This window comes from Alligator sinensis, unplaced genomic scaffold (genome assembly GCF_000455745.1).
Source record: "Alligator sinensis unplaced genomic scaffold, ASM45574v1 scaffold523_3, whole genome shotgun sequence".
Lineage (NCBI taxonomy): Eukaryota > Metazoa > Chordata > Crocodylia > Alligatoridae > Alligator > Alligator sinensis.
In genome coordinates this window covers 888820-899619 of record NW_005842658.1, presented here as the reverse complement: position 1 = coordinate 899619, position 10800 = coordinate 888820, and the positions used below count along the sequence as shown (strand labels likewise).

Below are 10800 nucleotides of genomic sequence, written 5' to 3'. Positions count from 1 at the left end.
AGGCAAAGCGTAGCGCAAAGGCAGCCAGGAGCACAGCCCAGCAGCGTGGAGAGCAGCATCGGGCTGGTAAGTCTGTGGTGGGGGAAGGGAAGGCAGATTGAGGCCCCTGCAGTGAGGGAGGGAGTGGAGCTGGGGCAGGGGCAGGGACTGCCCAGCCAAGGCAGGGCATGAGATGGAGCCACAAGCGGCTTGTCTGGGAGGCACGGGCAGAGGGGCTCCCACTGCTACACACACCCCAGGAGGGCATGGGTGCGGGAGCCATGTGCTCCTTGGATCCGTGCGCGCCGCCCACAGATCCAAGCACTGCCGCCACCTGCCCTGAGTGCAGCCTGGCTCAAACCCCTTGCCAGGAAGAGCTTAGCACAGCCCTGGCTCCAGCCCGCAGCAGCAGCCCGCCCTCGCTCTATGTACAGATCCAGGGCGCACATGTCCCCCATGCCCTCCCAGGGTGCATGTTGTGGTGGAAGCCGCATCTCCCGGATGACCTGCTCATGGCTAAATCCCACGCCATGCACTGCCCTGGCTGGGCAGTTCCTACTCCTGCCCTAGCCCCAGCCCCACTCCCTCCCTCACTGCAGGAGATTCGATCTGCACCCCTCATGCCCCTTCCCTCCCCCCGCCCCTTCCTCCTCAACAGACTTACCAGCCCGACACTGCTTTCCAAGCTGCCGGGCTGCGTTTCATCAGTCAGATCGGCATCGGCTGATATGGCTCCTTAAAAATTGGCCATCAGTATGGGCCCAAACAATCTCTATCAGTGCACCCCATTGGTAAATGTCAAATTACTGAGAGAGAAGAAACAACCAAGTAGGGTTCTGCAAAAATGTATGTAGAGGACTCACAACATCCAAAAAAGCAAAAAGATGATTACAATCTTAACTCTGCCACTTTAAAGAATGCATCATAGTCAAACAAGCCAAGTCTTGGTCATATTGTCTTATATAAACTTGCATGGCTAAGGTTAAAGTGTATTTTAAATCTAGCATTTGCATAGCAGTGTATTACCACCATCATAATGATTTCATATAAAAGGGCAAAGTGTTGGATGATCAGTTGTTTATTTTTTGTTGGCTGATTTGTGATCTGTCCAAACTTTACATTGCATTTAAAATGGAGTCTTATGGAATAGAATCATATTTTCTTGTGCAAGACATATTTTTCATAAAATTAAAAAAAATAGCAAGGGCTATTGTTGCTCTCTCTTTGGCTTCTATTGCCAAGATGGACAAGTTAAACATACAGAGCTCTGACACACCAGAAGTATTCAAGAACCAACACTGGGTGACTTCAGGGCTTTTATTAACAAAAACAAATGAGAAAATTATTTTTTCCAAGCTGCAAATGTTTTATTATCTGGGGAAAAATATAAGAACTGATGATTCCTTCCTTCATACATATAGCTGACTTGAATAAAAATAATTTAAGAAGCTTTATTTTTACATTACACAAAAGCCATTAAAAACTAGGATTATTTAATGGAGGAAACAAGATTATTCAGAGAGAACTGTTGTCTAACTAGTGAGAAACAGTGCTCAAATCTTGTAACTCAAATATGGAGTCAATCACCATTTTCACTCCAGTGAAGAAAGTAAAGCAAAGTTATCTGTAAAAGAGTTGAACTCTGAAACTGGCACATAGTCACACTAGTGAATACTCATAATAAAGCAACAGTTCTAAGATCTTACCCCAATCATATAACATTCAGTCTTCAAAAGGTCAAATCTTTTAGAAATTCCAATGATGAACAATCTTTCCAGTGTTCCTACGATCCAATCTGCTAAAGCCCGCTTGATTTTGGAGGGGGTTTTTGGTGCTATTTTTGTTTGCTATTACAAGCAAATAAAAATTGTATGCAAACTACATTGCAAAATTTTCCTTGCCCCCACACTTTGGGCCAAGTACTTTCTTTTGACAAAGGATGAAGCATCATTGCTTGATAATCGTTATGCGGGTAAAGGATGGCCAAGCAGATTTTGTGCATTAGCTGGCGCATCTTCATGACAATTCCATAAGTGGGACTTAAATATTGGGGCATCTGTTGTTGTATAATTAAACAGAAGTGCATTTACAGCTGGGCTAGAATGACATTGTTAGATGACAACAGGTCTACCAACTAGTTCAATTTCTACACGTATCTTGTGGCAAGCACTTCCAGCATATACACCGTTTTTTAAAAACTGTATGTATTCAGGCTGTATTTTCCATTCATAGACGCATCACTTGTCTGGTGTTTTTAGTTGTATCTAAGTAAAGATCATTTTTTCTCTAAAAAGCTAGGAAACTCTGAACATAGGTCAGCACATTGTTGTGAACTGACTTTAAAAACCAAAGGTTGCAATGACATTAGCACATCAAAATTTCACTGTAGAACACCCAGGTGAAATGTCATTTGTGAAAGAAAAAAACAAACCCAAAAACATGCAGGGAAAGAATGAGGTGGATTTTGAGCAGATATTTATTTCTATTAAGGATCACATTAAATTTCATGTAAATGTCATAGTTATGACTGTGGGAAATACTGAGGGAAAAACAACTTTCACTTAATACTAGGAACAACAGAATGTGAAAAAATACGACTACAAAACCTGTCAAAACTGTTTCCCTACTACAGTCAAACATTAGGATTTTTCTCCCTTTTGAAGGCCACTGGATTTGCAAGCTTGTACTGAGGTTTAAATATCAAACAGATGCCATCTAAAGGAGTACTTGACAAGCCTCTTTTGTCAAATGTATTTAATTTGAACGTGGGTTTTTGTTTTTTTTTAACTGTCTAGTTTGTAGTACCCTCCCAAGAGTTTAAACACGACACTCCTTCTCCTCAGTGCTTTGCCATTTTTCATTTGGCAGATGCTAACTACCACACCCTTCCATTTCCTAAGGAGCACAAGACACTGTGAACTGCCCTTTTATTTTGTCACCCACATCATCAATAGCATTACAGCCCTGGACCATGACTTACAAATTAACCAGTGCCCCTTTTGTTGATGGGATGCTTTCTTTTGCAGCCACATCTGGGTAAAAAATATTGTCATTTTGAATGACAAAAAAAATATTGTCATTTTGAATGAACGGGGGCTACAGGTTTCTTTTAAAATTTTCAGTAAATGGGAAGATGGATTTTTTTTAAGCACATAATTGGATCCAGGTGACGGATCTCACCAGATTCGGACAGTTTAAGAAAAGCGTTCCTTTCTCAGTCTGTAATTATTCTTAGTTATAACATGAAATATTCTACTGGAATGAGCTAAAGAATTTTGAAAATATTATTAATTATATTTATTTCTTAGGTGTATTTTACTTTTCTAAATATATTACTCATTGATTTAATTCAATCAATAATCTACCATATTGTCATCCAACTATAGCAATCCAGAAACATTTTCTGGCTATGGAAGAGGCTTAATTATTAAGCCGCATCTTCCTACAAAGCTTCAGTATTTTGATTGGAAAAAAGCATTTCTTATTGAAATAATACTGAAGTGGAGCACAAGCCCTCCTCCATCTATCTGAATGTTAATTAGCTTTTCAGGACAAAAGGCCAATCACATTGAATCACATTGAATGTTCAAGACAGCTCAATGGGGAACTCCGGTGGGACAACAGTATATCTTGGGTCAAGTCTAGGGATGAAATCCTTGAAGTGTCTAGATGCTTCAGTATCAAATACGTCTAAAACTTTCCTATTCATGAGAGCAAACCTGAAAAAGAACAGATTTGTGATAAAGAAAACACTTTCCATTTACTTACAAGTACAAATATTAGCAAGTGCTTCAGTATTGGAATGGTTTCATTATTATGAAATATTTTCCTTCCTTTTGCAACGCACAGTGATAAAAGGCATTAAAAACCCAGGGTGTTTAAAGTTTAATAGCAGCTGAGGGGAAATACATGCCAGTGGTGCCCCTAGCTAACAAGGCAGAGGATTGAGCTAGACATCTGGAGGTCCCTCCCAGCCCCGCTTCTCTACGCTTCTATGAAACAGGGATCTCAGCTATGCTACACTTGCAATTTACTTCTGAAGCAACACACATTTTTATTCTAGACAACGCAGGTGCCTTTTTCTATCTGAGAAGTAAATCTGCTTATGAAGCGAGTCACAGAGCACATGTTTAGCCTTTTATATCATACTTTTATATAATATAGCCTATGTGGGGGGTTTTGGGGTTTTTTTTTACCATTCCCCAGGAAAAATGTCCCCCCCGCCACAATCTGAGAGAAACCATATCCCTGTCCCCATTTGCCCTGAATCCTGACAGCAATTGTAGTGGAAGAAATTGAAGCATTTTTTGAGTGCTAAATAATTGACCTACACATTTACTGTATATGATTTTCCATTTCCAATTCAAGTATGAGATTGGGGGCAATGGGGTGGGGGGTGAAGACAGCTGCTGATGCTCTGGCTCCAGCTCTGGCTCTTGCCCCAAACCAGGGTTGGAGCTGCAGCTGCAGCTGGTCCCCTTGCCAGCTCCCAGCTCTACCCTGCCGCCTCTCCCCGACCCCGCTGCAGCAAAGGAGGTGGGGAGGGAGGGATGGAGAAATTTAGGACAACCTTCCGATAATTAAATTCTGTACTTTGGGGGATGATATTAAATTCAGGTTGTCTTGGATTCGGGAAAATACTGTATATCATTTGGGCACATATCTGTTATGTTTCACATAATACTTCACACTCCATAGGATTCTTAAGGAACCTTTCATCTCAGATGAATTAGGGAGGGAAGTGTTCTGCTTAAACACAAATTTGCCACTATGCTCTTCTACACAACAGTCATCTGTATAAAGCTAGTTTGTGAAACAGAAAAGAAGGGATGGAAGGGACCTGTGGAAGTCACCTAGTCCAAACCCCTGCCTAGGGCAGGATCATCACTCTCCAAACCATCCCATACAAATCCTTGTCTAATCTACTATTAAAACTACACAGTCTAATGCTAGTAGTTTAGTTGTGGCAGTAGAGTGCAGGCTGCTGCTTTAAAGCTAGGTCAGGTATGTTGACACGAGCTGCGGTGACTCCATTATAAATGTCCCCTAAGTTCTTACCTGCCCTTTGTCAGCCGTAAAAGGAATTTCCAGTATGAAGGTCTTAGATGTTGAACTTCCATCACAGCCTGCAAACAGATTTCAATTATAATTTCTTCAAATCAGTAAGTAAAACATTCCTTGGCACAGGTACTAAGAAAAAGAAAGTGAATTCCTGCTACTCTTACTCTAATGATAGGTAGTCACAAGCCAGCTATGCTATTGCTGTTGGGCTATATGCAAATGAATATTCATGCTACCAGCCACAATCTGATCACCAGACAACAGGCTGTTGTCTCCACATGGAGCAGGGTGATCGCAGCGCCTCAACCCATCAATTCTCTTAATGTAAAGATGGAAAATATGCCATGTTTAACAGGGATATGGGTGTGTGACTGGAAATTTATTTTTGTTAGACACTTGAGAAGGAAACTTGCAGGCAGGGAATTTAATTTTCTCTGTCCAGAGGGGTATCAAAAATAGACCCTTACTCCTGGAGAACAGAAATCTCCAGAAATCCATTTAGCCTGAACACAATAACTGGATTGGGAGGGGAGGGACTCCAGGTGAAACCATGTGGAAATGAAGGTGGGGTCTGGGATGTAGTAGGAGATGATCAAAGTTGATTTATTCAGGACAGGAAGGGCACTGGTACCCATCCTGGGATGCAGATTCTTCCAGCACCTCCCAGGCCTGACTGGGAAAGGTATGATAAAAGAACAGGTGGGGATGGGAAGGAGTGAATGAAGGAAGTGAGCTGGGCATGAGAAGATGAAGAGGTGGCTCTGAGGTGCAGAAAAAGTAGCAGGAATTATTACTGAGAGAGTGGGCAGAAAGGATGGAGAAGGAGATTCAGGAACAGCAAAGGGAGAAAATGACTGCAGCTTGTCACAGGCCGTGAGACTGGAGATCTCCTTCTTTGTTTCTGCTGATTTTTTACCAAGCTGTAATTGCAGCAAAAGTTAATTGAGTGTGCAATTTGCCAACTTGGCAGAAAACTGTGGGGAAGGTTAAAACTCTTTGAGGAAAATACTGAGTGAAGCAAAGTTTTCATCAATGAGTTCATTTTGTACTTCTCTTTTGCACCTTGAGGTTTCTTTCAAAAGAAGTTAGTATCTACTCATGATGATGACATTACATTAGAAATGGGTGATCTGAGTCATGGAAAGATTAGATGACCTTTTCTACATTAACACTTCAAAAGCAGGGAGAGAAAGCATGGGGCCAGGCTCAGAGATCATGAATTGAAGTCTTGCTTAAATCACCAGATTGTCCTGCCTCCTCCATAGGATAGTATCTCCATTTCAACCCATTCAAACATTAAAATGAATTAAGGAATTTTGATTTCTGTTTGAAGCCTGAATACTCACTGCCTGAAAGCAGATAGCTGTGGAAACAGCATAGATGATGCTGTCTGCATGAGGAAAATAAGGAACCTTTCCTGCTTCAATGCCTTTGAAGTACATGGTCTGTAAAAGCAAAACACACATGCCAAATAAATCATATGTTAAAGGAAAGCTACTGACTTTGTATTTAGATATACTTCCATTCCTGGAGTCCTCAGCAAATATTGTGATAACTACTGAAATTAACATATAATTTTTTTATACTAACAACCAGGGCCTGTAAATTAATCTGGACATTTTTTAACTTCCTTATAACATTTTCTTACTGGAGTGAAGAACATATTCAGAGTTCCCCAAGGTGGTTGGCTTCAGTCTAAGGAAAGGGGGCATATACAGAGAAGTAGCAGTGGAAATATGGAACGCTCTGTGAACTCTCTACAAATACAAGGAAAGGATTTGGTTTTCTCCCCCTCATTTTGTACTGGTTCCTAATACATCTAACCATGTCCAGGTCTGAATATACTTCCTCACACCACTCCTGAAGCACTCCATTCAGTTGTACACAATATAACCAACTGCACAATCCCATCCCTGTGCATCAAACAGCACACGGCCTTCCAGAGAACAGAAAATACAACGATGGAGGGTCTCAAAAGATGGGAGTGGGAGGAGGGAGTCAGCCTTTATTTAAAAAAATAAGCTTGGTAGGAAAGAAAAAGAAGATCTGATGGAATGGAAGAAAGATCAGAGACAGCAAAGGATGTACGGAAGAAAGAGAATCCAGTGAGAAAAATGAAGGCATGGCGTGTAGTTTACCAGGGAACAAGATGGGGATGAAGATGTCCATCCAACCACCTCACTGATAGGAGATGATACAACCAGTGGCTGAGAACCAGCAACAAGGTAAAGTGAAGCACAGATGGTCACTGCATTCAGCAGTTTAATGCTCAAAACTTACATACCTTTCCTATCCTCGGTTTACCAACAGTAATTAACCACTTCTCAAACATTATGAGAGTGAACATTGTTGCAAATGGCTGAAATGACTTATTCAAGGTGATGTGTTCAAAGCTTTAGACCTAATCATTATCTAGCAACAAAGGCACCAACTTTTCAAGAAAATTGCTAAATAGGTTGGTGTAGAGTGCCAAAGGAGCAGGTCTGTACAACAGTTGGGGGGGGAACACTTCAGCAAAATAACCCTGAGATCATACAAGACAACATGCAAGATTCTATTCAGAAATATTAAAAGGGCACCATTTGGTGCCTTAGTAATACAAAAGTATAAAGGAAATTGCTACGTGGAACACAGTACAGCTTGTATTTTTTAAACTAAAATGGTAGCAGGTTTCCAGCAAAGAAAAAGGAAGTCAAAATATTAATATGAAACCAGGGAAATGATCTTTATTGCATTTCTAAAAATATGGAATTTTATTATATATTTTCTAACAATTAAAGGTGAACTTTTCAAAAGCCCCTGACTGGTTTAGGAAAATAAGTTCCACTTTTAAAAGTGCGACTGGGGAACTGAAGAATTTAAGGCCCAAATCCACCTTCTCCATTAGGCGGATAAGAGCGCTTACACGTGACTGAAGTTAGCTATGAAGACTGGGGTCACTTATGCAGAGTTTAGATCCTGTTCTCTCTGATGAAAGTCAACTCAAGTTCTAGGCTTCGTCAGCCAGAGCAAGCACCTCTGCCCCTTCCCAGGATAGTCTGCTTGCCAAGATTAGGATCACGACACTGTCAGTGGTGATACTGGATCCCTTCTGAGCATGCTCAGGAAGACAAGTCAAGTTATTCAGAGAGGTGCAGGATCTAAAATCTGTAGAAACAGCCTTTACTGCCACATATGTGACTTATAATAGCTGCATAATTGCTCCCTAGCTGCCTAAAACAGGAGTTGCATTTGGACCCACATGTAACTGGCATTCTAACAGGCTTCAACTCTTAAGTGTCGCTGGCCAGTGGTAGACAGTGAAAAAACCATGTGATGGGATCTGAACCCCAATCCCAATAATTGCATGCCTTGCCCTGCCACATATGTAGGGCAGGATGTGTGATTATAGGGATTGGGGACAGATCTCAAGCATGTGACTGCCAGCAGCCCAGCCTTCCAGTTGCAGGAGATGAAAGGCTCCCTGAGGATGGAGTCAAGAGGATCCCAGTGCAGGGGAGTTTAAACCAGGCAGGGCTGCTGGGGGTGGAGGATCAAAGGCTTCCAGTGTTAACTGTGTAATAAGTGTAACAATTGCCAGGGGTCTTGGACATTTCTGAAAATGGCATTCAGGTTCCTAAATCACTTAAGGGTTTTAAAATGGTTTACCTGAATGTCAACATGATATTTCACAGAAAGGGTATAAAGGGTATTATAGATCTTGAAGATAACAGGAGATGAAGTTTGCTACAGAAAGACCTCCTTTTATAACAACAAATCTATCATGAGGCAACAAGTCAAAGAAAGTGACTATTTACTACCCTGAAACAGCTTGGAGTTGCATGCTTTTCTTTTTGAGAAAACGTGCAGAGTTTATTTTCTTGAGCACAGCTTGATCCTCCAAGCAGCACACGCCTCTTTGGTCAGTAAACCTTGGCTTGCATAAGATGGTAAAAGCAGTAAAAAAAAATGAGAAAGCACATAGCGTTTTTCTTATTGCATTGCAGCCACAATGTCTCAGAGTAGAGTCCAGAGAAAACCATCAGCAACACAGCATAACATTTCCTTATTATAAACGGAAAAATGCTCCAGTAAGTAAACCTCATACAACAAGGATGATGCAATGGGCCTGAGATGTTTTGATCCATCATTAGATATATCCAAAGAGAATTTGAATCAGGATTACTAGGAATGTGCATGACTAGGTTACATATCTCTATGTTTAATGTGTCATTTTGTTCCATAATTTTTCACATTTCTCTGTTTTCACCTTTTCAAAAGGAATTCAAATGGTGGCAATAGGACCTGGATTCCCTAACATCAGTAGAAGGAGACTGACTCAGGGACAAGGCACCAGGGGCAGGCACTGTCAATTTATTCCAGTAATATTGCTGTGAAAAGAGCCATGATATTTCATGGAAAAATCATAGTGACAAACTTAAAAGCCTAAATACACCATTCCTAGTCAATGTTTCAAGGCTTACCCTCCCTTTTAAGAACATAAGGGTGCATGTAGACGTGTTACAGGGCTGCTCTGATGTGCTGTAATTGCAGCGTGTCAGAGCAGACTCCATTAATCGGGTCTGCCAGTGTGTGGTAATTACCGTGCTCAAGCCAGCTTCTGCGTCTCGTATATTAGTGTCTTCATGTTTCAAAATGGTAACAGGATGCTTGAACTAAAGCTCGTTGCACAAGCTTTAGTTCAAGTGTCCCCACCATCATTTGGAAGTGTGGGGATGCTAATACATGAGACTCTCAGAGCCCCACTAATTAAAGTGACCCCCCCATGTAAATATGCCCTAAGAGCCGCTATTTACTGGACCAAACCGCAGGTCCATCAAGCCCAATATTTGCAGTGGATACTGGCTAGAGCTCTCTGCTTGGTGTCCTCCCTTGGCACCTTGGTTATTAACTTGTAATATTCACTCCCATCTCTGTTTTGTCATTTACTGTCCCAAGATATCAACTGTTGTACACCTAACAGCCTTTCTCCTGAAAGGGGCTTGTGGTTCCTGGTGGACCTAGGCCCACTGTGATTGCACAACAAAATAGGTACGTCTCACACAGATCCCTGGCAGATGAGCATTTAAAAGCACAATAGGACCTGATGTATGAGCCCCACAATTGCACTTCCTGCCATGCCACACGTGCAGAAGGTGCGACTGTGGGATCAAGCATCAGACCATACTGCCGGTAGCAAGCTCCCAAAGCCTGGAGCTGCCAGCTAATCCAGACTCCCAGCTGCAGAAACACATGGTATACCCCTGTGGCTGGAAGCCCAGATCAGCTGACAGCTCCCAGCTTCAGAGGCACATAGTGTGCCCCCGTGGCTGGGAGCCCCAGCCTGGCTACATGTTCAATTAATGGCATGAAAGGAACCAGCCACAAATTTATTATGTATATTTTGTGTAATAACTTTGTGTGGCTCATTGCTTGTTTTATCATGCCATTAACTGCATTGCCGTGTGGCCAGCTAACTACTTAACATGTGATTAACTGGTTAATCATGTCTTAAGAGCAGTGTGGCCCAGGAGGCACAGTGGCACACACTGGATGTTGATGGGAAGGCTGACCAGGGGATATCTATTCCCACTCCTCTCCCATTGCAGCTTCCAGCATAGAGGTTTCTCTCCCAATACATGTGTTCATAAATTGTGATTATAAATATGGATATGCAAACAATGCCTGGGGAGTTGTGTTATGAAATTATTATTCTTCTTCACTTTTCCTTGGCTTAAATTGATACTTTTTTTATCTCTGAGATCTGATAAAATAATGTAT

The 10800-nt window shown here is 41.7% G+C and overlaps 1 protein-coding gene across 1 annotated transcript in view; it reads right to left on the bottom strand.

Annotated features, from left to right (window-relative positions):
- Positions 1–1071: 1071 nt before the first annotated feature.
- TMEM135 (transmembrane protein 135) overlaps positions 1072–10800 on the bottom strand; it is a 323990-nt gene continuing 314261 nt past the window's right edge. The window contains exons 13-15 of the mRNA XM_014524769.2: positions 6387–6485; positions 5038–5105; positions 1072–3698 (exon numbers count right to left, since the gene is read on the bottom strand). Of these exons, the coding sequence (XP_014380255.1) occupies positions 3566–3698; positions 5038–5105; positions 6387–6485 (300 nt within the window). The 3' untranslated portion in view covers positions 1072–3565. The remainder of the gene's footprint in view (positions 3699–5037; positions 5106–6386; positions 6486–10800) is intronic.